Genomic DNA, 23,786 nt, shown 5'->3' on the forward strand with positions numbered 1-23,786 from the left:
ACACACTAAAAGTCACACATTCACTGTTACATGTTTTTTTTAAACAAGCAAAGACTTATTTTAATAAACAGAACTAAAGTTAATGCTATAGCTACTTCACTTATTCCATTTAATAAAGTATATTTTGTGTTCAGTAACCTATCATTTTTTGGGGGGGACAGAAGAAAAAAGGCCTTTTGACTTCAGCTTTTTTACGAAACTCCTTGAGAAGGTCCTGGAAAATGAGAGGAAGAAGAAAGGTAAAGATGCTGCAAGTCAGCAACAAAAAGAAAAAAAATCCAATAAGAGAAATACACCAAGATCTCAGAAAAAGCGAAAAGGTAATTTAATAATACTTAAAATGCTTGGCAAAGTCATGAATAGCTCCTTTTTGCCATTCTGTTCTTTCTATACAAGGACAGTAGTTGTAGGACACTTGAACATAGAACATACTCTGATTTTTGTGTGTCTGTGTACCTTTGAGTCGGTCTTGATTCTTGGCAATTGCCTAGATAAGTCCTTGCATTTTTATTGATCAAAGCAGAATAGTTTAATTCTACTTCAACAATCCTGATAATTTTTGATGAAATATTTTGTATATAATACCAGACAACCTGTTATTACCAGGTTATCATTTCAAAGATATCCTTTCACCTAAACAGAAAAACAGATTGACCATGGTTGGGCAAAAATATCAGTGGGAGTGGGAATGACTTTTGATTTCCTATTGGCTTACCCATTGAGTTTCCTAGGGTGAAGCTGGCAGCCAGTGTCAAAAACCTTCCTTCCTTCCATTTCTCCTCCCTCCCTTCTTTTTCCTTTCCTTTCCCAACAGGCAGGTAATTAGCTGCTGCCAGGTGGAGAAGGGAGTGAGGAAGTAAATGAGTGGTTGGCATGGTACAAGTGCAGAGGGACTGGATGATTTCGTCATTGTCTTTCTTCCTGCAATTTTCCCACAGGCAAAACTTTTGCTAATGAGATGGCAAGGAGCGTAGTAGTGTCAGCAATCATATAAATTCCTCCATCATATGAGACAGTTTGTGGGAAACTATCAGGGAATGTTCAAAATGAGGATCACTTGACTGATACTGACAGCATGGTGGTAGTGTTAAAGTGGCCAAAAAAAATAATAATCCCCAAATTTAATTCCCTCCAGAGTGATGAGTTCTGGCATTCAGTAAGTTAGTCCATTTGGGGAATCTTTGTTGACAGAGTTTTGTTCTATGATGCAACATTTTACCCAAATAAAAATTGCAATATCAATCACACACACAAAGACTTTTAGTACTATATAAATATATAACTTTGAGAAAAATGAAGGAAATTTCTGTATAATTAAAACAATTAGCAATTCTGTGATTGACATTAGGAGAGCAGAAGATGCTGTGAGTCTATAAGGAGCAGCAAATGGAATGTCTCCATACTGTTCATGATGTTTGAACAAGTTTATTTTTCATTATTTGGAATACCTTTGCTTAATATTGTATACTTTGATAGATAAAGTTGTAAATGGACAGAACATCCATGGTCCGGATGAACATCAGGATGGTAGAAGTTCTGACATGGAAATAGAAGTAGATGCTGAAACAGCTGAAAAGGAGAATGAAGAATCTCCTAGCATTTTGGAACAGGCAAAAGAGCAAACAGTTATTGAATCAGCAGTGACCAAAAAGAAAAGGAAAAGAAAGAAAAAAGATTCTGAACAGGAGACAGACAATCTTCTTGAAGAAAGAAATATTCCAACAGAAATGATGGAAGAAAAAATGACTAGAAAGAAAAGTAAGCTTTTGAAATGCTATTGTTATACCACTGAGATATTTTGTTTTGATTTTTGCAAATTTCTGAACTTTAATTCAATTTACCTTTTATTCCACTGGTACAAATCCTTCCTGGACAGATTTTTACTTGGAATGTGCCATTAGTGGAAAGCACCTAATTTCTTCCCTCACCCCCATTTTTGTACACCATCCCGTGTGCCATTTTCCCTCGTAGTGCACAGGCCCTCTAGAAGTCTCCTAAATATTTGGGAAGAAGACATGAGAGGGAAATGTTCTGTTCTGCTATCAGCATTTACTCTTTTACTTTTATCTGGAAGATGATTCATACTGAATCCAACCCATTACTTGTGAAAAATTAAAAAAAAGGGAAAATTACAAACGGAAATGGAAATTTACTATAAACATTCTATTGAGACTTAGTTTATTTACGTGGGAAGAGCCTGGCACAAGCAGAAAGTTTTGGTTTTGTACTGGAGGGAACTAAACATCTATGGCTTGATTGGCCTACAGTACTAAACCATAATTTTATTGATTTTTGTGTGTGTAAAGTTTTATGTGAGAAAGCAGGACAATGCACAACAAAGCAGTCTTCAATTTCAGAGAAAATGATTATAGTACTGTGAATGTAACTCTGGCCTCAGCTTCTATTTAAGTATGGATAGGTTTAACAGTTATGGCCAGTTTGAAGGATTTTTAATGCATGACAATCTGTTCTTAGGGAAAAATATATCGACTAATGATGAGATAAGTGGCATTCGAGAAGTTGGTGATGAACTGGAAGTCCCAAACAGAACAATCCCTGATGAAACTCTTATCATGGATAAAGAAGAACCACCATGCTGTATCAGGTTAAATGAAGAAGTGGGAAAAGACCATAGGTATAAATTATATATACATTTTATACTGTATCAAAGCAATCTTGCAAAGCACAGCACATTTTTATAACTTTCTTTATAAGACTCTCTCCTGTGTGGCTTAATTTTAAATGTTTCTTGTGTAATTTAAGAAACAATATATTCAAATTTAGTTTAGTAAATTATGCTGTTTTCAACATGTTGATGAAGCTGTATAGGAACTTCAATCTTGCTAGAACTTAGGGATGTTGAAAACTACATTTTATTTGGGTAAGGAGAAATCTGCTGTGCCTCTAATAAATGATGAATCGACTATTGTGCACTATGAAAAAATTTTCCTCTGATAACTTTTTCTCTAATTTTGACAATCCGATTATCTTCGATAAAGGGTTTTTTCCCTGTGAGTTTTGATTTTTACCTATACTATGAAAAGTAATGACATTTTCTTTTCCCATTGTTACTATGAATATATAGAACTGGTTTGTACATTAGTAAGGACTTAAAATGGGAGTATCGCTCACTGAACAATATAGTGCCACTTTGCTTGCTTATATAATTTATAAGTTAAGTCTGTTTTGTAGCTTACACATTATATGAAGAGAAAAATGCCATTAGTTCTTCATAAGTTAGAGAAAAAAAACAAAAAATATATATTGCCTGCATATTATAATATTTTCAATATTCAAAAAAGTAAACCAGGACAAGAAGATGTTTCATCAGTAACTTCTGAAGACCATGTTGAGCAGCATTTGGTATCTCAAATGACTCCAAAAGAAGATTTTGAAAGGTCCACTGAAGCCCAGGTAAAATATTTATTAGCTTTTCTCTGTTAAAGCTTGCTAATTCTCTTTATTTGAGGAATATCTGTATTAAATCTATAGTACAAATATGTCATTTTAAAGACTTGTGCTCCATTCCAGCAAAGTCAGTGAGCCCAAATATTTGAATATTGATATTGGTTCTGACAAGGGCTCTTTGTGTTCGGAGTTAGAAAGTGGGAAAGCTCTGGACCTGCATTTACTGTATAGATACTGTATATTGCCAAATATTTGGTATTATTGGCTGCAATATGATTGGACTAGGATTAATTAAAAACGTCCCATCGCTAATTTGATAGTACATGCTCCAGTTATTATTGTCATTATTTCACTTTCTTTCAACCTTTCATTTTTCTTTTTACTCTTTTTTTCATACATGGACCTGGTTCATACATTGTATCATACTTGTTCATTTGTTATTTAGTGTATGTTAGTGAATGAGTCCTTGTGGTTGATGAATCAAAGTTGATTGTTAAATGCAAGATATAAATAAATAAATTGTGTATTTCATAATGAGATCATGCTACTTTGATTGCTTTGCAGAATGAAGTAGCTATAAGAGATAAACTGGATAAAAATCAGAACGTGGCATCACAAAAATGTAGTGAAGAAATCATGTGAGTAAAAGTTGTTCTTCCTCCCAGAATTTCCCCCCAACATGAAGTGGGATAGAATGGCTTCCCAACAAGTTTGAAGTGCTTTGTTTTCTATATGACAGTTTAAGAATTAGGGCAATTTGTGATATGGCAAAAGGGTGGGATCGGTTATTTGAAGAAAACTGTGTATGTAGGGACTTTCCTAATACCTCTTTTTTTATCCTGGTTTCAGAGACTGTGTTTTATGTGCAAAATGGATATTTCCAATTTATTTGCAGGGAAACGGATAGGGAAATTCCTGAAAAGCCCACACAGGAGGCACAGCTGCAGAACTTTGAATCAGACATAAGAGGAGCATCTGAAAAAATAGAACCTGTAGCATCTAACACATTAATTGTTAAAGTTTCTTCTGAGGCACTTGTAGAAAATAAAGCTGCTTCCAATTCTGAATCTGCTACAGAGGAAACATGCAATGCAAGCAGTGACGTCATAAGAGTAATAGAGTAAGTAATTTATTAGGATTTGTTGCAGTCAGCAATTAGCATTTAGATTAGATTTGGCATTTTTATCCACATTTTGAATCCTTACCAAGGACTTAGGATAGGCAGATGTTTGATGTAGTAACGATATTGTTGCAGGTTGTAAGCTATTCTAAGTAATGCTGCCTTTTGAAATTGATTGATGGTGATTTATCTAAATGTTCCATTTCATCTAAGTCACTCTAGGTTTCAACCCAAGTTTTTTTACTCTTTTTTCTGTAGAGAGAGTCAGAAAGCTTTTGTGGGAAAGATGGGAGTGAGAGGTCGATGGACAAGACCTAAACCTAATATTGGTAAAGTGTCTGGCAGAAAAGAAGCATCTGCTCAAGGCGAGCTCAAGAAGTCTGGATCTGATGGTGCAGGCGAGAAGGTATTCATTTGGATTTATGTGTGTTACCTGAGGAACTGAAGGCTTTCAATTATCTCTCTTGCATAAAAATATTCTATAACCGACCATATCATTTCATAGCACACTGCACAGGAATGTACCGTTAAATTTGAATCAGTGTAGAGTATGGTGATCAACAATTTTTGCTTGAATGTTTGTGAATGTTCAGTTGGGATCCTCCAGGGTGTGTTACTAAAGCAGAAATAATTATTGCAATTATTATTTTCTCTGGAATGATGTACAGTGCAATAACAGGACTAAAAAAGGACACAGCATGTTTTCTAAATTGTTTTTCAGCGGTTTTGTAAAATTCTTATTTCTTTAAAAGAGAAGAAATATATTTTACATAATCCTGCTTCTACAATCTGGCTGATTAAGAAAAACAGAATAGAAACTGTAAAAATAACTAGTCTCTAATTAAGGTCTGGAACATATTTTCAATTTCTTTTGGGAAGGGAAGATGTATAATAATCAAAATATGTTGGTTAATATTTTTACTTTTGGTACATTTTTATGTCCTTCTTCCCATTTAGTATATTTCTTTCTTTTGGCAAGAATAGTAATAAAACATGAGGAATAGGAAATTATGGAATGCTTTGAAAAGTCTCAGCTGCCAATGTCATGTTTGTTTGTTTTGTGAATGCTCAGTAGTCATTTTTCCAAAATGTATGACATGTATTTGAAATGAGTGAAAATTAATATTCTTAAGATGCCAGCTAATTAGAATATAAACTTGAAATCTGGTAAAAGAAAGTGTTTCTAAATTTTATATGATGAGAGTGATTTGTTTTGAAAAGATACAATTGTTCATTTTTTAATGATTAATTCTCAGGAGATTGAGGAGAATGATGCACCCAGCATCATCACAGCTGAGATTACTGAAACACATTGCCAGGGCTTGGATGCAGAATCTGCGTAAGTATGGGGAGAAGAACTCAGAATTTGGGCAAGGATTTTCTTCCTTATTCACTAATAATAATAGGAGTAGAAATGATTGCTATCTTTAGAAATTACTTCATTTTATTATTGCCTTTTCATGGTTCATTTTTTTTTTTTTAGGAATAAGAACCAATCCACCTCACAAGAAAGTAGCAAGCAAACTGTTCTCAAACCTGCACCATTAGCAAGGGGACGATTTCAGAGACCAAAACCAAATTTAGGAAGAGTTGCTAGAAGGCAAGAACTACCTGGAAGAAGCACTGAGGTAGAAAAAAAACCAAGCGAAGCAGCAAGTGAATTAGCAAGTGAAGCAGTAATCACTGAAAAGACTGTGATGCAGACTGAATGTAATGATTGTCAACTTCTAAATAAGAATAACACTGTAAGTATGCTGTATGTGAAACAATAACTAACTGTCAAAGACTGAATGAATTAGGTATCAACCTATACAAATTTCCTTCTGTGAAATGTGTATTGTTTAAGATACCAGTGCCTTCACTGAAGTAATTTGAATTTCTTCTTAAACCATGGTATGGTTTCTCTGTATTTAAGGCATGTGCTATACAATGATAGAGTCTACTTTAATAGATCAGTCTGTTTTACTTATGTACCAGGGTGGGTTACTACTGGTTTGCAACAGGATTGCGCTCGCACGCTTGCTTTGCTTCTGTGCAGATAGTCTATGACAACATCCAGGTGGGTGGGCGGAGCTTACCCCCAGTTTTACTATCAGTTCGCAAGAACTGGGGGCAACCCACCACTGTTATGTATCTATTACAGGTATTCCTTGACTTATGACCACAATTGAACCAAGTTTTTCCATTGTTAAGCAAGGCAGTTGTTAAATGAGTTTTGCCCCATTTTACAACCTTTTTGCCATAGTTGTTAAGTGAATCAGTGTTGATGTTAGGTGAATCATGCAGTCATTAAGCAAATCTGGGTTCCCACATTGACTTTGCTTGTTGGAAGCCGGATAGGATGGTTACAAATAGAGTGATCACAATTATCCTGGGACAGTACAACTGTCATAAATAGATGCCAGTTGCAAGTGCTCCAATTTTGGTTGTGTGACCATGGGGATGCTGCAAGGCTCTAGACAACTCGCCACAGCCAACATACCATGGCCAATTCTCCATGGCCAACTCACTGTGGGACAATCGCCGCAGGACAATTCAACACTGTATTAATCATTTTATTCAATTATTATTATTATTATTATTATTTATTCGATTTTTATACCGCCCTTCTCCCGAAGGACTCAGGGCGGTGTACAGCCAAAAGTAAAAACAGACAATACAATATACAATTAAAATACAAATTAAAAAACTTATTTTATAATTGGCCTAAAAAGCTTTAAAATATATAAAACTAAAACCCCTTAAAATTAATAATAGAAAATTTAAAATCAATAAAATTTAAGCCAGCCCCGCGCGAATGAAAAGATGTGTCTTCAGTTCGCGGCGGAAGGTCCGAAGGTCAGGTATTTGGCGTAAACCCGGGGGAAGCTCGTTCCAGAGTGTGGGAGCCCCCACAGAGAAGGACCTTCCCCTGGGGGCCGCCAGCCGACATTGCTTGGCGGACGGCACCCTGAGAAGTCCCTCTCTGAGAGCGTACAGGTCGGTGGGAGGCATGTGGTAACAGCAGGCGGTCCCGTAAGTACCCAGGCCCTAAGCCATGGGCGCTTTAAAGGTAGTGACCAAAACCTTAAAGTGCACCGAAGGCCACAGGTAGCCAGTGCAGTCTGCGCAGGAGGCGGTGTTGCGCGGGCTACGCTGACTCCATCACCCGCGCAGCTGCATTCTGGACTAACTGAAGCCTCCGAGTGCACCTCAAGGGGAGCCCCATGTAGAGAGCATTACAATAATCCAAGCGAGAGGTAACGAGCACATGAGTGACTGTGCACAAGGCATCCCGATCAAGGAAGGCGCAACTGCGAACCAGGCGAACCTGGTGGAAGGCCCTCCTGGAGACGGCCGTCAAATGATCTTCAAGCGACAGCCGTTCATCCAGGAGAACACCTAAGTTAGCACCCTATCCTTTGGGGCCAATAACTCGCCTCCAACAGTCAGCTGCGGCTGCAGCTGACTGAATCGGGGTGCCGGCATCCACAGCCACTCCGTCTTGGAGGGATTAAGCTTGAGCCTGTTTCTCCCCATCCAGACCCGTACGGCTTCCAAACACCGGGACAGCACTTCAACAGCTTCATTGGGGTGGCCCGGGGTGGAAAAGTACAGCTGGGTGTCATCAGCGTACAGCTGGTATCTCACCCCAAAGCCACTGATGATCTCACCCAACGGCTTCATATAGATGTTGAACAGAAGGGGCGAGAGGATCGACCCCTGCGGCACCCCACAAGTGAGGCACCTCGCAGTCGACCTCTACCCCCCTGTCAACACCGTCTGCGACCGGTCAGAGAGATAGGAGGAGAACCACCGATACACGATGCCTCCCACTCCCAATCCTCCCAACCGCGCACCAAGATACCATGGTCGATGGTATCAAAAGCCGCTGAGAGGTCTAATAGGACCAGGGCAGAGGAGTAACCCCTGTCCCTGGCCTTCCAGAGATCATCCACCAATGCGACCAAAGCTGTCTCCGTGCTGTATCCGGGTCGGAAGCCGGATTGGAACGGGTCTAGATATTACTTTTACTTTATTGGCAATCACATATTCATCAAAATTATTGTAACTCTTGTATTTCTGGATTGATTTCTTTATTTTATTATTATTGGCCAAGGTGCCATTGAAATTAATTTAACTTTTGTATTTGTTCAATTCTCCTGTGGCAAATTGTGGCAAGTTGGTCTCAGTGAGTTGGCTGTGGTGAATTAGCATGGTGAATTGTCCCATTACAGCAGCAGTATTCATAAGTGTGAAAAACAGTCATAGGTCACTTTTTTCAGTGCCATTGTGACTTCAAATGGTCACTAAATGAATGGTTATAAGTCAAGGACTACCTGTTTGTGAAGCATATGCTGATATACTAAAAGCAACTCCTATAGATTGACCCAACTCTTGATTTCTGCAACCTGGAATTTAGAATCCTGGAGAACAGGTTAAACTGAATAGAAAATGGCCTATATATATATGCTGACAATCCTACTCTCTACTTTTGCAGTGGATATAAAAACTTAATTCGTATATGTTGGATTTGTTTCTCTTACATCAGCATTACTATGGCTGTGCTATATGTTTTTGAACTGCATTAAATTCATAAGTTCGCCTTGCAGTCCAAGGGACTCCTGCGAGTCCCTTGGACTGCAAGGCAAACAAACAAGTCAGTCCTAGAGGAGATCAACCCTGACTGCTCTTTAGAAGGCCAGATCCTGAAGATGAAACTGAAATACTTTGGCCACCTAATGAGAAGGAAGGACTCACTGGAGAAGAGCCTAATGCTGGGAATGATTGAGGGCAAAAGAAGAATAGGACGGCAGAGAACGAGGTGGCTGGATGGAGTCACTGAAGCAGTAGGTGTGAGCTTAAATGGACTCCAGAGGATGGTAGAGGATAGGAAGGCCTGGAGGAATGTTGTCCATGGCGTTGCGATGGGTCGGACACAACTTCGCAACTAACTAAGTGGACCAGAGGAATGCTGTCGATATAATTTACTTGGACTTCAGTAAAGCATTTGATAAAGTAGACCATAACCTACTACTAGATAAAGTAGAAAAATGCGGGTTAGACAGCACCACCACCAGATGGATTCGTAACTGGCTGACCAACTGCACTCAATGTGTAGTCCTCAACGGAACTACATCCACATGGAGGGAAGTATGCAGTGGAGTACCCCAAGGCTCTGTTTTAGGCCCAGTACTCTTCAACATCTTCATCAATGACTTGGGCGAGAGGATCGACCCCTGCGGCACCCCACAAGTGAGGCACCTCGCAGTCGACCTCTGCCCCCCTGTCAACACCGTCTGCGACCGGTCAGAGAGATAGGAGGAGAACCACCGATACACGATGCCTCCCACTCCCAATCCTCCCAACTGCGCACCAAGATACCATGGTCGATGGTATCAAAAGCTGCTGAGAGGTCTAATAGGACCAGGGCAGAGGAGTAACCCCTGTCCCTGGCCTTCCAGAGATCATCCACCAATGCGACCAAAGCTGTCTCCGTGCTGTATCCGGGTCGGAAGCCGGACTGGAACGGGTCTAGATATTACTTTTACTTTATTGGCAATCACATATTCATCAAAATTATTGTAACTCTTGTATTTCTGGATTGATTTCTTTATTTTATTATTATTGGCCAAGGTGCCATTGAAATTAATTTAACTTTTGTATTTGTTCAATTCTCCTGTGGCAAGTTGTGGCAAGTTGGTCTCAGTGAGTTGGCTGTGGTGAATTAGCATGGTGAATTGTCCCATTACAGCAGCAGTATTCATAAGTGTGAAAAACAGTCATAGGTCACTTTTTTCAGTGCCATTGTGACTTCAAATGGTCACTAAATGAATGGTTATAAGTCAAGGACTACCTGTTTGTGAAGCATATGCTGATATACTAAAAGCAACTCCTATAGATTGACCCAACTCTTGATTTCTGCAACCTGGAATTTAGAATCCTGGAGAACAGGTTAAACTGAATAGAAAATGGCCTATATATATATGCTGACAATCCTACTCTCTACTTTTGCAGTGGATATAAAAACTTAATTCGTATATGTTGGATTTCTTTCTCTTACATCAGCATTACTATGGTTGTGCTATATGTTTTTGAACTGCATTAAATTCATAAGTTAGCCTTGCAGTCCAAGGGACTCCTGCGAGTCCCTTGGACTGCAAGGCAAACAAACAAGTCAGTCCTAGAGGAGATCAACCCTGACTGCTCTTTAGAAGGCCAGATCCTGAAGATGAAACTGAAATACTTTGGCCACCTAATGAGAAGGAAGGACTCACTGGAGAAGAGCCTAATGCTGGGAATGATTGAGGGCAAAAGAAGAATAGGACGGCAGAGAACGAGGTGGCTGGATGGAGTCACTGAAGCAGTAGGTGTGAGCTTAAATGGACTCCAGAGGATGGTAGAGGATAGGAAGGCCTGGAGGAATGTTGTCCATGGCGTTGCGATGGGTCGGACACAACTTCGCAACTAACTAAGTGGACCAGAGGAATGCTGTCGATATAATTTACTTGGACTTCAGTAAAGCATTTGATAAAGTAGACCATAACCTACTACTAGATAAAGTAGAAAAATGCGGGTTAGACAGCACCACCACCAGATGGATTCGTAACTGGCTGACCAACTGCACTCAATGTGTAGTCCTCAACGGAACTACATCCACATGGAGGGAAGTATACAGTGGAGTACCCCAAGGCTCTGTTTTAGGCCCAGTATTCTTCAACATCTTCATCAATGACTTGGACGAGAGGATAGATGGGGAACTCATCAAATTTGCAGATGACACCAAGCTGGCAGGAATAGCCAACACTCCTGAAGATAGCCTCAAGATACAGAAAGATCTTGACAGACTTGAACATTGGGCGCTATCTAACAAAAATGAAATTCAACAGTGAAAAAAGTAAGGTTCTACATTTAGGCAAAAAAACCAAAATCCACAGGTACTGTATATGTGGTACCTTGCTCAATAGTAGTATCTGTGAGAGGGATCTTGGAATCCTAGTGGACAACCATTTAGATATGAGCCAGCAGTATGCAGCAGCTGCCAAAAAAGCCAACACAGTTCTGGGCTGTATAAACAGAGGGATAGAATCAAGATCACGTGAAGTGTTAGCGCCATTTTATAATGCCTTGGTAAGGCCACACTTGGAATACTGCATTCAGTTTTGGTCGCCACGATGTAAAAAAGATGTTGAGGCTCTAGAAAGAGTGCAGAGAAGAGCAACAAAGATGATTAGGGGACTGAAGGCTAAAACATATGAAGAACAGTTGCAAGAACTGGGTATGCCTAGTTTAATGAAAAGAAGGACTAGGGGAGACATGATAGCAGTGTTCCAATATCTCAGGGGTTGCCACAAAGAAGAGGGAGTCAAACTATTCTCCAAAGCACCTGAGAGTAGAACAAGAAGCAATGGGTGGAAACTAATCAAGGAGAGATGCAACTTAGAACTAAGGAGAAATTTCCTGACGGTTAGAACAATTAATCAGTGGAACAACTTGCCTGCAGAAGTTGTGAATGTTCCAACACTGGAAATTTTTGAGAAAATGTTGGATAGCCATTTGTCTGAAATGGTGTAGGGTTTCCTGCCTGGGCAGGGGGCTGGACTAGAAGACCTCCAAAGTCCCTTCCAACTCTGATATTATTATTATTATTATTATTATTATTATTATTATTATTATTATTATTATTATTATTATTATTATTATTATAACAACAACAACGAACAACAAAGTTTATAATAGAAGAATTCCTTACCACCAGCAGTTCAGTACGACAATAATCTGAACACCACTGATAAAGAGTTTTTCTTTTGTTACTATTTCATTGTCCTGTTTAAAAAATAAAATACAGTACTTGTATTATCTAATATGTAAATTAATGACTTTTAAAAACTTTGCATTCTCCTCTGGGCAAACTAGCCTTATTCCAGCTGATCATTTTTCTCTGTAAACTTTTATACCTCAGAGATTTAATCTTTTTTTAGGATGCAATACCTCATGAAGCTGACATACCACAGTTTGAGGCATTAGAAAAAAGACTAGTTGTCAGCCATGAGAAAGTAGGTGGAGCACATTCAAGCCAATCTCCTGTGAAGAAGCCAATCGAATCTGAAAGTTCTCCACTACGAAATGCCTCTTTGTCACTTGATATTACAAAGGATGTGGTAAATCCTGCCAGCAGGTAGGCGTATTTTATTTTAAAAATAGAGAACAAACACATAAAACTCCTTTTTCATAGGGAAATGCATAATAACTATCTTTATGACATAGCCTATATATAGCACAGGGCTGGGAACCAGGGGCTCTCTGTATCAGCTTCACACTGAGGCTCAGACCTCTATACGCATCAATCGTTATCCTGTCTTTGGCTTAATTTTGTGGAAGACTACATGACTCAGCTAGCTACATGTTTCATTGCCTCAAGAAAATATCTTTAACCTATATTATCTATGCTAGCAGAGAGAAATCTACAGCAGGGAGGTCAAAACAGTTAATGATAGGTGCAATCATGCAATCAAAAGCCTGCCCCTTTTTAATGAGTACAATGTTGCCTACTTATAAAAGAGGCCTGGATTCTACCATGTATTTGCACTTGCCATTTTGATTTTACCACTGATTCTGCTGTAGTTTAATTTCTCAGTATTTTCTTCCTGCCCAGCTGAGTTAATGGATACATGACTGGCCTCTTAATGGCATTAGGATACAGCTGTGATACAATTACGTAATATTTCTTTCTAGAGCAGGACCTGCTGGTTCCCACTTGTGATTCTCAGTTCTTAACAAGCTCTCAATGTTGTATTTCAGCTCCCATCAACCTCACATAATGGTAAATGGGAATTGCAACCCAACAAAAAATGAGGCCTGCCCTTGTTATAGTGCATGAATTATTTATCCATGTTGGCTATATAATGTCTAATGATGAGCTTAAATAATGGAAATGCTCTACATAATCTTTCAGGTACCAAAAGATTCAGACTGGATAAAATTACTAACAATTCCCTATTCCTGCAACAAAGGAAAGTTTAGAACCTCTCTTATACCAATTCAAATCCAATTATATTTCTAAGCTAGGATAAATGTTATTCTAAGTAGCAGAAGCTTCAAGGCAGGAGTTCCTCTAGACTTACCTGAAGAGCATATTGTTTTTTGTCATCTGAAGGCTACAGTTAACTTTGAGTGGCTTATTGAGAGACACACTCTAAAAGTGTTACAGAGGATCAGTAATAAGTACTGGAATCTGTCAGAATGAAAACTACATTTGATTTATATGTAATATTAAGAAATTTGTTCATTCTCCAATTACAAATACAATTACTCATTTTTGTTGCATTCAAAAGTACAGTTTGATGTAACTTTGAATCAAAAGCTGAACCCCCATGCAATTCTAAGCTTCAAGTTGGATATTTTTTAAATCAAATATGCATTAGTAGTGTTTTGCCTCCAGAGTCTTCTCAGTATTAGTTACAAGCTGTATAGAAACATTTTGTAGATTTATTAGAATCTTAACAAATTAATTGCAACTTTTGTCTGTCTGAAAATCATCATAATTCTTTTTAATAAATTAGATATTATTATAGTGGGCATTCCTATCTAAATGTTAATTTCTATAATTTTTAAAATGCCAAAGTCTAAAATCTCCATGAACACACAAATTGTGTTTTTCTAAATTATAGTAGTCATAGGTTGATTTTTTCCCCTTTGTTAATCAGAGATTCCAGTTTTCAGGAAGAAAAAAAAGATAATACTGTTGAAATAGAGCATTCATTGGAGAGTTCGCAATCAAGATGTAAGAAGAACTCAGAAAATGCATCAGACAGAGAGGAATTGTTAAACACAGTACAACCCCAATTGGATACTGCAGAAAAGAGTGAAAATGAACGTAGTGTTACCTCTAATCTAAGTGTAAGATTAACTTTGTATTTTGTTGCTAGTAATTAATGCGACTTGTTTTATTTTCTTAAATTTATAAGCCACCCATTTGGAACAATTTAAGGATACGTAAGGGCATTTAAATTTATGGATTTGTAATTGTGTATGTGTATTTGTGTATTTGTGTACATTTCACAAAGTATTCTGGCTCAGAAGTGCCAGTTTTTTTAAAGCTTTCTTACAAGATAGCAGATTGGGATTAGGTAAACCTCGGAGAGAATGTCCCAAAGATCAGAACCAGCAGCAGAAGACACATGGTTCTGAGGACCCATAGCATACATTGCTTAGTTGATTGGACATAGAGCATGCAATCCTGCCAGTTCATATAAGAAAATCAGAAATGATCAAAGAATGGCAATTTTGTTAGTAACTAGGCCCTAACTCGTGAAGGGCTTTATAGATGACAGCCTCTTGAAGTGCAATTGGAAGCCAACTGGTAACTAGAACATTTTGTAAAATGTTGATGAGGGACAAACTTTTGCCCAACATGGATCTGTGCAAAGTCCCCCCTATCTATGACTTTGGTGTCAGCTAGGGTTTTTTTAATGTCAAATGTCACATTAGTCAGGGTCTGGAGAACTGAAAATTATTTTCTAATTGCTTTTCCTGAAATTTGTTTCTTTTGTGTTGCACTATTTTGCAATTTCAGAATTTTAAGTGTTTGCATCATGCATTAATTCTTGAATAATTTGATATATTCTAGGAAGCAGTAAAATCTCAAACCTTACCAACTTCAGAGGAATGTACTACCAATGCTCAAGAGGAGGTTGCAACAAATGAAACCCATTTGTCTCTCCAGAATCTTCCAGGATTTAAGAATGATGCATCAAATGAGATTTCACTGGAACCTGATAACCAGAAAAAGGAATTAGTTGGGTAAGGACACTGTGGTTATTAAGACTCTTTATATGAATTTCTTTTGTAAGCAATTTAGGCTTACAACTTACTTGCAGCCAGGACTATAAAGGGGATAGTTAGAACATTGTTAGAAAGGGCAAGGCATAACCCTAACCTATTTTTTTGAAGGTGACTGAAATTGATAAGATTAAAAGGGAAAATGTAAGCCATTACATAACCCCATATTTACCTTTTTGTGTGTTTCTGACTGCTTTAACAGTTGATCCAAGAGCCTTACATTTAAAAAAGTAGCTAAAATGTTTGTGTTGCCCACAGGGAATAGTGGGGAGTGGGGGGAAGGAACATGCTGGGAGCTGTCAAAAGATTGTTGATTTTTTTTCCCTGTTTTTGAATGATTGTGATGTATTATTTTTTATTGTTTTCGGGGGAAGTTAGGAATTGATGATTGTAGGGGTATAATTAAGTTGGGACGAAATTTTTTTTAGCATATGTTTGTTTTATTTTTAACTATACCTTGTCCTCGTTTGGGAAAGTCGGAAGGTTGTTAAAAAAGGGGGAAAAAAAAATTTCTGTAAAACTTTTTGAATTAAAAAAAAAAGATTGTTGATTTTTTTCTGCTATTGGAAGCTTGAAGGCAGCATAGCAATAACACAATGATGTTACTAAAAAGTATTTTCAGCACTTCGTTTGGATATGGGTAATGTTTTTACAATTTAAAATAAATGGGTGAGGCAATCATAGATAGAAAATGATCTATCCTTATTGGCCTTTTGCCACAAAAGTTTCGGAAATGTAACCATGGCTATGCCCAAGCTGCCACAAAAAAAGAGATGTAGAGACAAAGCACCACTGTTTTATAAGTTATGCCCCTTTGATATTTTTATGTGATGTCTATGATGTGCATACAAAAGGAAGATGCTACTTTCATTGTTTACTGTCCTTTCTCCCGCCTTCTGTGTAAGTAGTGAATTCATTAAAATCAATATGACTCGTAATGCATGAAGAATGGTGTTTTATGGTTAGAGACAGGTTTGGCTTCTGTGAGTGCCAGAGCCTGGTTCTCCTTAATTTCTGGTTGAAGTTGATTTTTCAGGCACCTTATTAAATCAACCTGGCTAACAAAAACTAATAGCAAGCTCTACTTCTTTGGATTTTCTTTGGAAAGTCTTGCCCTTTAGGATTTCAAAACACTGAGAAATAACAACATACCTGGGATAATGATTTTCAGATGGGTTTAAGCTTACTATCCAAACCTACAATATATGGATTCTTCTCAAATGGGCATGTGCCATCATTATATCTCTCTTGAATTCTAATTTGGAAAGTTTGTGGGCTTTCACCTTGGCCAAGATTGATGTCTACGGTTCTGTAGGGGCAATATAAAAACATCCATTTCCTTACATTTCCTTATCCTGTTTAGTGATCATATGGATATTATCTGTTAGAAATTCTGTCAGTAATACTTTTGGTTAATTGGCATGTCTGCTCATTTTGATTTTCCTTTAGCAAACAGAGGTCACAGGAAGAAAGAAAGCATAGTGATACTCGATCAACACCATTTCTTAGAGGCAGGTTCCAGAGACCCAAACCTAACATAGGTGCAATAATTGGAAGGAAAGAAAAGAGATCCCTGGAAGGAAATGGATTAACAACCGCTGGAAATCTGGAACTACAAAAATCTGAGCCTACCAAAACTCCATCAACGGTATTAAGTCAAAGAAAATTTGGATTGTTGTTTTTATTTTATGTAGAAATCTTGAATGTTTGGAATTCAATATAAATGGGGTTTCTGTATTGCCACAATTATTCCTTGATATTCAGCATATCACTGCTGAAACTATTTCTCAGTTTAAGATTGAAACTTTTAACTTTCAGACTCAGATCAACGATAAAATTTTATCTGATGAAAATTTGGAGAGTAGACTAGAAAACTCCGAGAAAGACTCTCTAGTGCCTAGTACTTGTCAGAATAGCTCCGATCTACATCTCAGGTATGTTCTTAAATGTGACTTTTATTTTATGATCTATGCTAGTAAACCTAAATAAATAATTAAAATAATTAGATGTTGCTTTTATGAACTTACACTTTTTAAAAATATGACACTCTTCCCCTTGCTTCTCTATCTTGTGGTGTTTTCATGTGCAGATTTTTTTCTTTCCTTTACTGACCTTCACAAACAATTTACAGGAGCACTGAAGTGGAATAGAAAGTGATAGAAACCCTTTAGCGATTAGAAACAAACTCATGGAGAAGGAAAAAGGGGCATATTTTAAGAGATGGGGCTGTGGAACTATACATATGAATCATATACCAGACCGATAAAGTTTTAGAATTTGTTAATTTCTTACATTCTTACACATATGCTAGTTTGAAAATTTAAAATTTGCCTTTTAGTTTTGGAAGTTGGTTGGATCAGCTATTTTCTTTCTCTTTGAGAAAGGCAAGCAGGGAATAGTTGCTGGTGGACCTTATTTAATCTTCCCCAGGATAATAGCTGAAGAGAAAACATATTTTATTATTTCAGAATAAAATACTGAAGGCAAGTGTTCATAATTAATTGTTCCTTAACAATAAAACCTCGCCTTGTTTTTAGCATCTAGTGATCATATCCTGTATTCACATAGCATGCTGTAAAGTAATGATTTATTTATCAAGCTACTATCCTGCTACAGTCATAGTACTCTTGATAACTCACACAATGAGAATATACAATAAAATATAACAAATACAGTGAATATCACTGGATCCCAAAATCCCATGGAAAAGCAGAAATACAGTTCAACTTCAGTTATTTTGAAGGAGAGTTTCTAATTAACATTTGACAAGCAGGCAAGCAGAAGAAAGAATACTTAAGAATTAATTTCATATCAACATACAAATGCTGTTTAAATTTCTGTTAACTCAATTTGGTACTTTCCATCTTTGGTTGATAGAGAGAAATCCAATTTCCAAGGAGATAAGTCACCTATAATCAAGCCTGCTCAGTTGGTAAGAGGGCGATTCCAGAGAGCCAAATTTAATATTGGAACGACCAACTGCAAAAAGGAAGTACCTGTGTCAGAAGATATTAGTGTTCCAATTGTGGAAGAAGTAAAAGAGATGGAGATTAGCAAGAAAGATGATCTATATCTAAATTCAGAGGTTAGCTACCTACTCAATTTATTGAAACTTTTTCGGCACTATTTAACAAATATTTATTTATATCATGTCCTATGCTTTCGTTTTTCCATCTTATCTGATGAAGAAGCAGGTATATTGAAAAGACAGCTGCTAGAGTTTTAATAGTATGTGTGTGTGTGTGTGTGTGTATAATGTATATATGTATGTATGTATATGTATATATATATATAAATAAAAACATGATTTTTATTTCTTTTATTTTTAATCTTTAAAATATTTTTATTTATTTTTAATAAATAAAAACATGATTTTACTTCTTTTATTTTTAATCTTTATTAAATATTTTATATATTTAAGATATTTTTATTTATTATTTATTATAAAATAAAATAAAATATAAAGCATGGATTAAAGTGGTACATTTGAAATTAACTATTGTAAAGATTTGAAAATCTTCCCTGGTTCAGCAAATAGTGCTAAATGTAGTTCATCAGAAGATGAGATGAAAGCTTTAATGCTCCTCGTAGCTATGGGATAGTGGAATTGTGAGCCTGTATGGAGGCCACAGTTGTTTAAGTCTCACTAAACCATAAAAAAAGAAATCATGCAGATGTTTGAGTTTCAATTAAAATATTCTTACATTTTAGTAAAATAAAATTAGACATCACTAAGTACATCACTGTTGTAACAACATCTTACCAATTTACATAGGATATGAACTGCAAAGCTGGAGAAATCATGTCAACTATCAAAATAGGAAACAACAATATTCTAAATTCTGAATTTTAACGTGAAAGTGTTTTAGCTGTACTCTGATAAATAATTGTCATGCACAAATTTTCTTCAACATCAAGGATGAAGTCATTGTCCAGGCATCTCCAGATAATTTAAGTAGAAAGGAAGGATCAGAATCTATTGAAAGCTCATCAAAAAGATGGACTGATCAGAAGAAATATCCTTCTGAGAAATCACTGGAATGTGGTCTTCTGAAAAACCAAGATGATGTTAAAAGAAAAAATTGGATTCTCATGGAAGGTAAAACAGTTTTCAATAAATAAATGAAAACTTTCCTGAGATCCTAGTTACATCTTTACTTCAGTGACATCATGACAAACATGTCACATTTTACATTTTATATAAGTGCCTTGATTAACATGGCGTGTGTTTCTACTCTTTCCAGGGCAGCCCAGTACATTTGATGGAATCTGCATCAACCTCTGAATCAAGGAAAGAAAAAATGTACAGAAAGCATCGAATTAGTATCCTCAACGAAGTAGGCAGTCTGGGAAACATGGTTCATCAGACCAGCCTTGAGAACGAAACTCAAATTAAAAAAGAAATCCCTAAGCTGCTTTCTGCCCAAGAGAAAGAAGTAGAAAACTTAAAAGGGTAAAAGTACACATTGAGTAGTGTTATGTCTTGTATGGGGATGAGAGGGCTCTAAAGCATTCAGGATCAGATTCTAAGGAAGGTGTCCTATAGTCAGAAAGACTGTAAGAAGAACAATAGAAAATTCAAAACAAGTCCTATAAAAGCTGAAAAAGAGCAAAAGTCGACCCAGGAAATATAGACACATACACATCAGAGAGTTTTCAAAGCACTACAGTCTGCTGTTTGTTTCAAGACAAACAGCAGACACTGCTTTCAAGTGTCAGAGTCCTCTCAGAGTTTTATACTGGGGTTATAATGCATCTGCTCTTACTCAGCTGATTCTTATCAAACCTGATCAAAGCAAGTCTATGTTTAGCAAGGGCTTAATTCAGTTATTATTCATTGTGGTTATTCATCAAATGCTTGCAAACAAACACCTAAATATATCTCCATCTTAAGAACATAAGAATAGCTCTTCTGGATCAAAAGCCCATCTTAGTCCAGGACAAGTATCTGTATTTATTTTTAATAAATAAAAACATGATTTTACTTCTTTTATTTTTAATCTTTATTAAATATTTTATATATTTAAGATATTTTATTATTATTTATTATAAAATAAAATAAAATATAAAGCATGGATTAAAGTGGTACATTTGAAATTAACTATTGTAAAGATTTGAAAATCTTCCCTGGTTCAGCAAATAGTGCTAAATGTAGTTCATCAGAAGATGAGATGAAAGCTTTAATGCTCCTCGTAGCTATGGGATAGTGGAATTGTGGGCCTGTATGGAGGCCACAGTTGTTTAAGTCTCACTAAACCATAAAAAAAGAAATCATGCAGATGTTTGAGTTTCAATTAAAATATTCTTACATTTTTAGTAAAATAAAAATTAGACATCACTAAGTACATCACTGTTGTAACAACATCTTACCAATTTACATAGGATATGAACTGCAAAGCTGGAGAAATCATGTCAACTATCAAAATAGGAAACAACAATATTCTAAATTCTGAATTTTAACGTGAAAGTGTTTTAGCTGTACTCTGATAAATAATTGTCATGCACAAATTTTCTTCAACATCAAGGATGAAGTCATTGTCCAGGCATCTCCAGATAATTTAAGTAGAAAGGAAGGATCAGAATCTATTGAAAGCTCATCAAAAAGATGGACTGATCAGAAGAAATATCCTTCTGAGAAATCACTGGAATGTGGTCTTCTGAAAAACCAAGATGATGTTAAAAGAAAAAAATTGGATTCTCATGGAAGGTAAAACAGTTTTCAATAAATAAATGAAAACTTTCCTGAGATCCTAGTGTAATCTTTATTTTCTATATAATATGGCCTAATACTTTCATTAATTTTCAATTCCAAATTTTTCTTGCTTTTTCCTCGTCTGTTTTTTTGGAATCAACTGAATTAACTTGACTGGTTTTTGGTTTTTGAAAAAAAAGTATGATTTACGCAACAAATCTTTGCAAATATGTTTTCAGCTTCAAAACTGGTATGATCTCAATAATTTTGGTTATTTTTATTTTAGTGATACTTTTGACCCTCAAGAAATAAATCATTCAGAAAACAAAAAGCCAGCCCTGCTTGTGACAGATCATCTGCAGAAGGTAAAGCCAAATGTGGCACAAGTTCCTAAAAACACAGAATCCTCCTTAGAAAGAGAAAATAGCAAAGGAGATACAGGAAGAGACGCAGAATGTGATACCTCGTATGGCAGCAAATTTGGAAAAACAGCTCAATTAATGGTAAGCATAGATTAATCATCCTAAATCATCACTTGATTAATGTTTTTATGAGTACTGCATATGCCAATACAAAATACTTGCTGAATCTTTTTTATTTCCATAGAAACTTAGAGCAGCTCATGAGCAGATTTCAAAAAAGAAATATTATAAAATGTATTTAAATACCATACATATGATTATGTGCGTGGAGTATATTTAAGTAAAATACATATTGGATTATACTGATTTTCTGGTGTTAGTGGAAAGCACTTCTATTTTTCTGATTTTCTTTTACAAATAAAAATACAGATGCAGCCTTCCTTACCGCAATTTTTTTTATTTTTTTATTATTATTTATTAGATTTCTATACCGCCCTTTTCCCGAAGGACTCAGGGCGGTTTACAGCCAAATAAAACACAGACAATATACAATTAAGAACAAAATAAAAAACATATTATACAGTCGGCCGAAATTTATAAAAAAGTTTAAAATCTAAAAACCATTAAAATTCATCTAAAAATGTAGAAATTAAAAAAATTTAACAAAAAACTTAGGCCAGCCCCGCACGAGTAAATAAATACGTTTTCAACTCGCGGCGAAAGGTCCGAAGATCATGTATTTGGCGCAAGCCAGGGGGAAGTTCGTTCCAGAGGGTAGGAGCCCCCACAGAGAAGGGGGCCACCAGCCGGCATTGTTTGGCCGACGGCACCCTGAGAAGTCCCTCTCTGTGTGAGCGTACGGGTCGGTGGGAGGCATAAGGTAGCAGTAGGCGGTCCCGTAAGTACCCAGGCCCCAAGCCAATTGATTTTAAGGGCTGTAAAGTTGTAGAGGAAGGCAGCAGGAAGAAATACGCTGTGCAATGCAGCCCACTTTAAAGGTTCCAATGATGCTCCTTAAAAATATTTGGAAAAATAAGTATATGTAGGTAGTCCTCGACTTACAACCATAATTGAACCCAAAACCTATGTTGCTGAGTGAGATGTTTGTTAAGTGAGTTTTGTCCCATTTTACAACTTTTCTTGTCACAGTTGTTAAGTGAATCACTGCAGTTATTAAATTAGTAATACAGTTGTTAAGTGAATCTGGCTTCCCCATTGACTTTGCTTGTCAGAAGCTCGCAAAAGGTGTTCGCATGATCAGGAGTCACTGCAACTATCATAAATATGAACCAGTTGCCAAGCATCCAAATCTTGGTCACGTGACCATGAGGATGGTGTAATGGTCAAAAGTGTGAAAAATGGTCATAAGTCACTTTTTCCTGTGCTGATGTAACTGAACAGTCACTAAATGAATTTCCACTGCTGATGTAACTGAACAGTCACTGTGAGTTGAGGACTACCTATGGATAGTCTGATAGTAATTTCTACCTTATTAAGATCTTTTGGTGGGAACTTTATCCATAGGTTTAACCATGGAGGCTGTCGGTCTACCTGTTTTTGGTTTTATCATCTTTATCATTTAGTTCCAGCTTTTATTCGTCCTACTTGTCAACTGGACACCCATTGGAGGTTTTATCATCTACTAACGTCCTACCACCTGGGACTGTGTCATCTTAGCATCCTTCACCGATTCATACTTTTTCTATGTGTTACGCTGCACATGAACTTTTGCGCCTGCGAGGTGCCCCCGCCTCGCAGGAATGGCCCGCTTCGTTACCGAGGGCCGGCCTCAATGACGGGTCTTGGGACCCACAGAGGTGGCATGCGAAGAGGAAGAGCCTTTGGGGTTTTTTAGATAGGGCATTTTTAAGGGGTGGGAGGGAAAGGGCGGGTGTTGGGGGAAACCTGTCGGGTGGGGGTCCAGTTCCTGCGTATGCTCGTGGTGGTAAGTTAATAGGTCCGAGGGTCATGGGGGGAGTTTGTGTTCCATCGGTAGAGGTGGTCCTATTTCCACGGTAAGGGGAGGGGCAGATATGGCGGGAGTGGGGCTCATATCGTTCTATGGGGCGCGTCCTCGATGCTTGCAGGCGATCACGCGCCCGAGCCCTCAGACTCCTCCCGTTCCCGGATGGTCAAGACCCTCAGAGCCGGGCCTTGGCTGATGCTGTGCAACGCACGGTCCGTGGCCAATAAGGCCCCTAATTTATGACCTTATTCAGGGGTGCAGCGGACTTTATGGGCGCCACGGAGACCTGGTTGGGCGCAGAAGGGGCGTGCCCTTGTTCAAATGTGCCCACCGGGTTTCCGAGCATTCCATCAGCCAAGGGCCCAGGGTAGGGGTGGAGGGTGGCGGTTGTGATTAGAGAGCCTGGAGCCGAGGGAG

The 23,786-nt window shown here is 37.4% G+C and overlaps 1 protein-coding gene and 1 long non-coding RNA gene across 2 annotated transcripts in view; one reads left to right on the forward strand and one right to left on the reverse strand.

The window, feature by feature from the left end:
- BDP1 (B double prime 1, subunit of RNA polymerase III transcription initiation factor IIIB) overlaps positions 1-23,786 on the forward strand; it is a 79,305-nt gene that overhangs the window by 21,910 nt on the left and 33,609 nt on the right. The window contains exons 9-25 of the mRNA XM_058168917.1: positions 162-320; positions 1,477-1,758; positions 2,476-2,635; positions 3,303-3,414; positions 3,973-4,046; positions 4,304-4,528; positions 4,787-4,934; positions 5,785-5,867; positions 6,012-6,273; positions 12,490-12,686; positions 14,215-14,407; positions 15,138-15,310; positions 16,799-16,997; positions 17,168-17,283; positions 18,227-18,434; positions 20,875-21,056; positions 21,328-21,544. Coding sequence (XP_058024900.1) covers positions 162-320; positions 1,477-1,758; positions 2,476-2,635; positions 3,303-3,414; positions 3,973-4,046; positions 4,304-4,528; positions 4,787-4,934; positions 5,785-5,867; positions 6,012-6,273; positions 12,490-12,686; positions 14,215-14,407; positions 15,138-15,310; positions 16,799-16,997; positions 17,168-17,283; positions 18,227-18,434; positions 20,875-21,056; positions 21,328-21,544 — 2,990 coding nt within the window. The remainder of the gene's footprint in view (positions 1-161; positions 321-1,476; positions 1,759-2,475; positions 2,636-3,302; positions 3,415-3,972; positions 4,047-4,303; positions 4,529-4,786; positions 4,935-5,784; positions 5,868-6,011; positions 6,274-12,489; positions 12,687-14,214; positions 14,408-15,137; positions 15,311-16,798; positions 16,998-17,167; positions 17,284-18,226; positions 18,435-20,874; positions 21,057-21,327; positions 21,545-23,786) is intronic.
- Positions 16,506-23,786, reverse strand: part of LOC131191113 (uncharacterized) — a 43,577-nt gene continuing 36,296 nt past the window's right edge. Inside the window, exons 2-3 of the long non-coding RNA XR_009153422.1 lie at positions 17,377-17,787; positions 16,506-16,658 (exon numbers count right to left, since the gene is read on the reverse strand). This is a non-coding gene — a long non-coding RNA (uncharacterized LOC131191113). The remainder of the gene's footprint in view (positions 16,659-17,376; positions 17,788-23,786) is intronic.

The sequence above is a fragment of the Ahaetulla prasina genome, chromosome 2, assembly GCF_028640845.1.
Source record: "Ahaetulla prasina isolate Xishuangbanna chromosome 2, ASM2864084v1, whole genome shotgun sequence".
Taxonomy (NCBI): domain Eukaryota; kingdom Metazoa; phylum Chordata; class Lepidosauria; order Squamata; family Colubridae; genus Ahaetulla; species Ahaetulla prasina.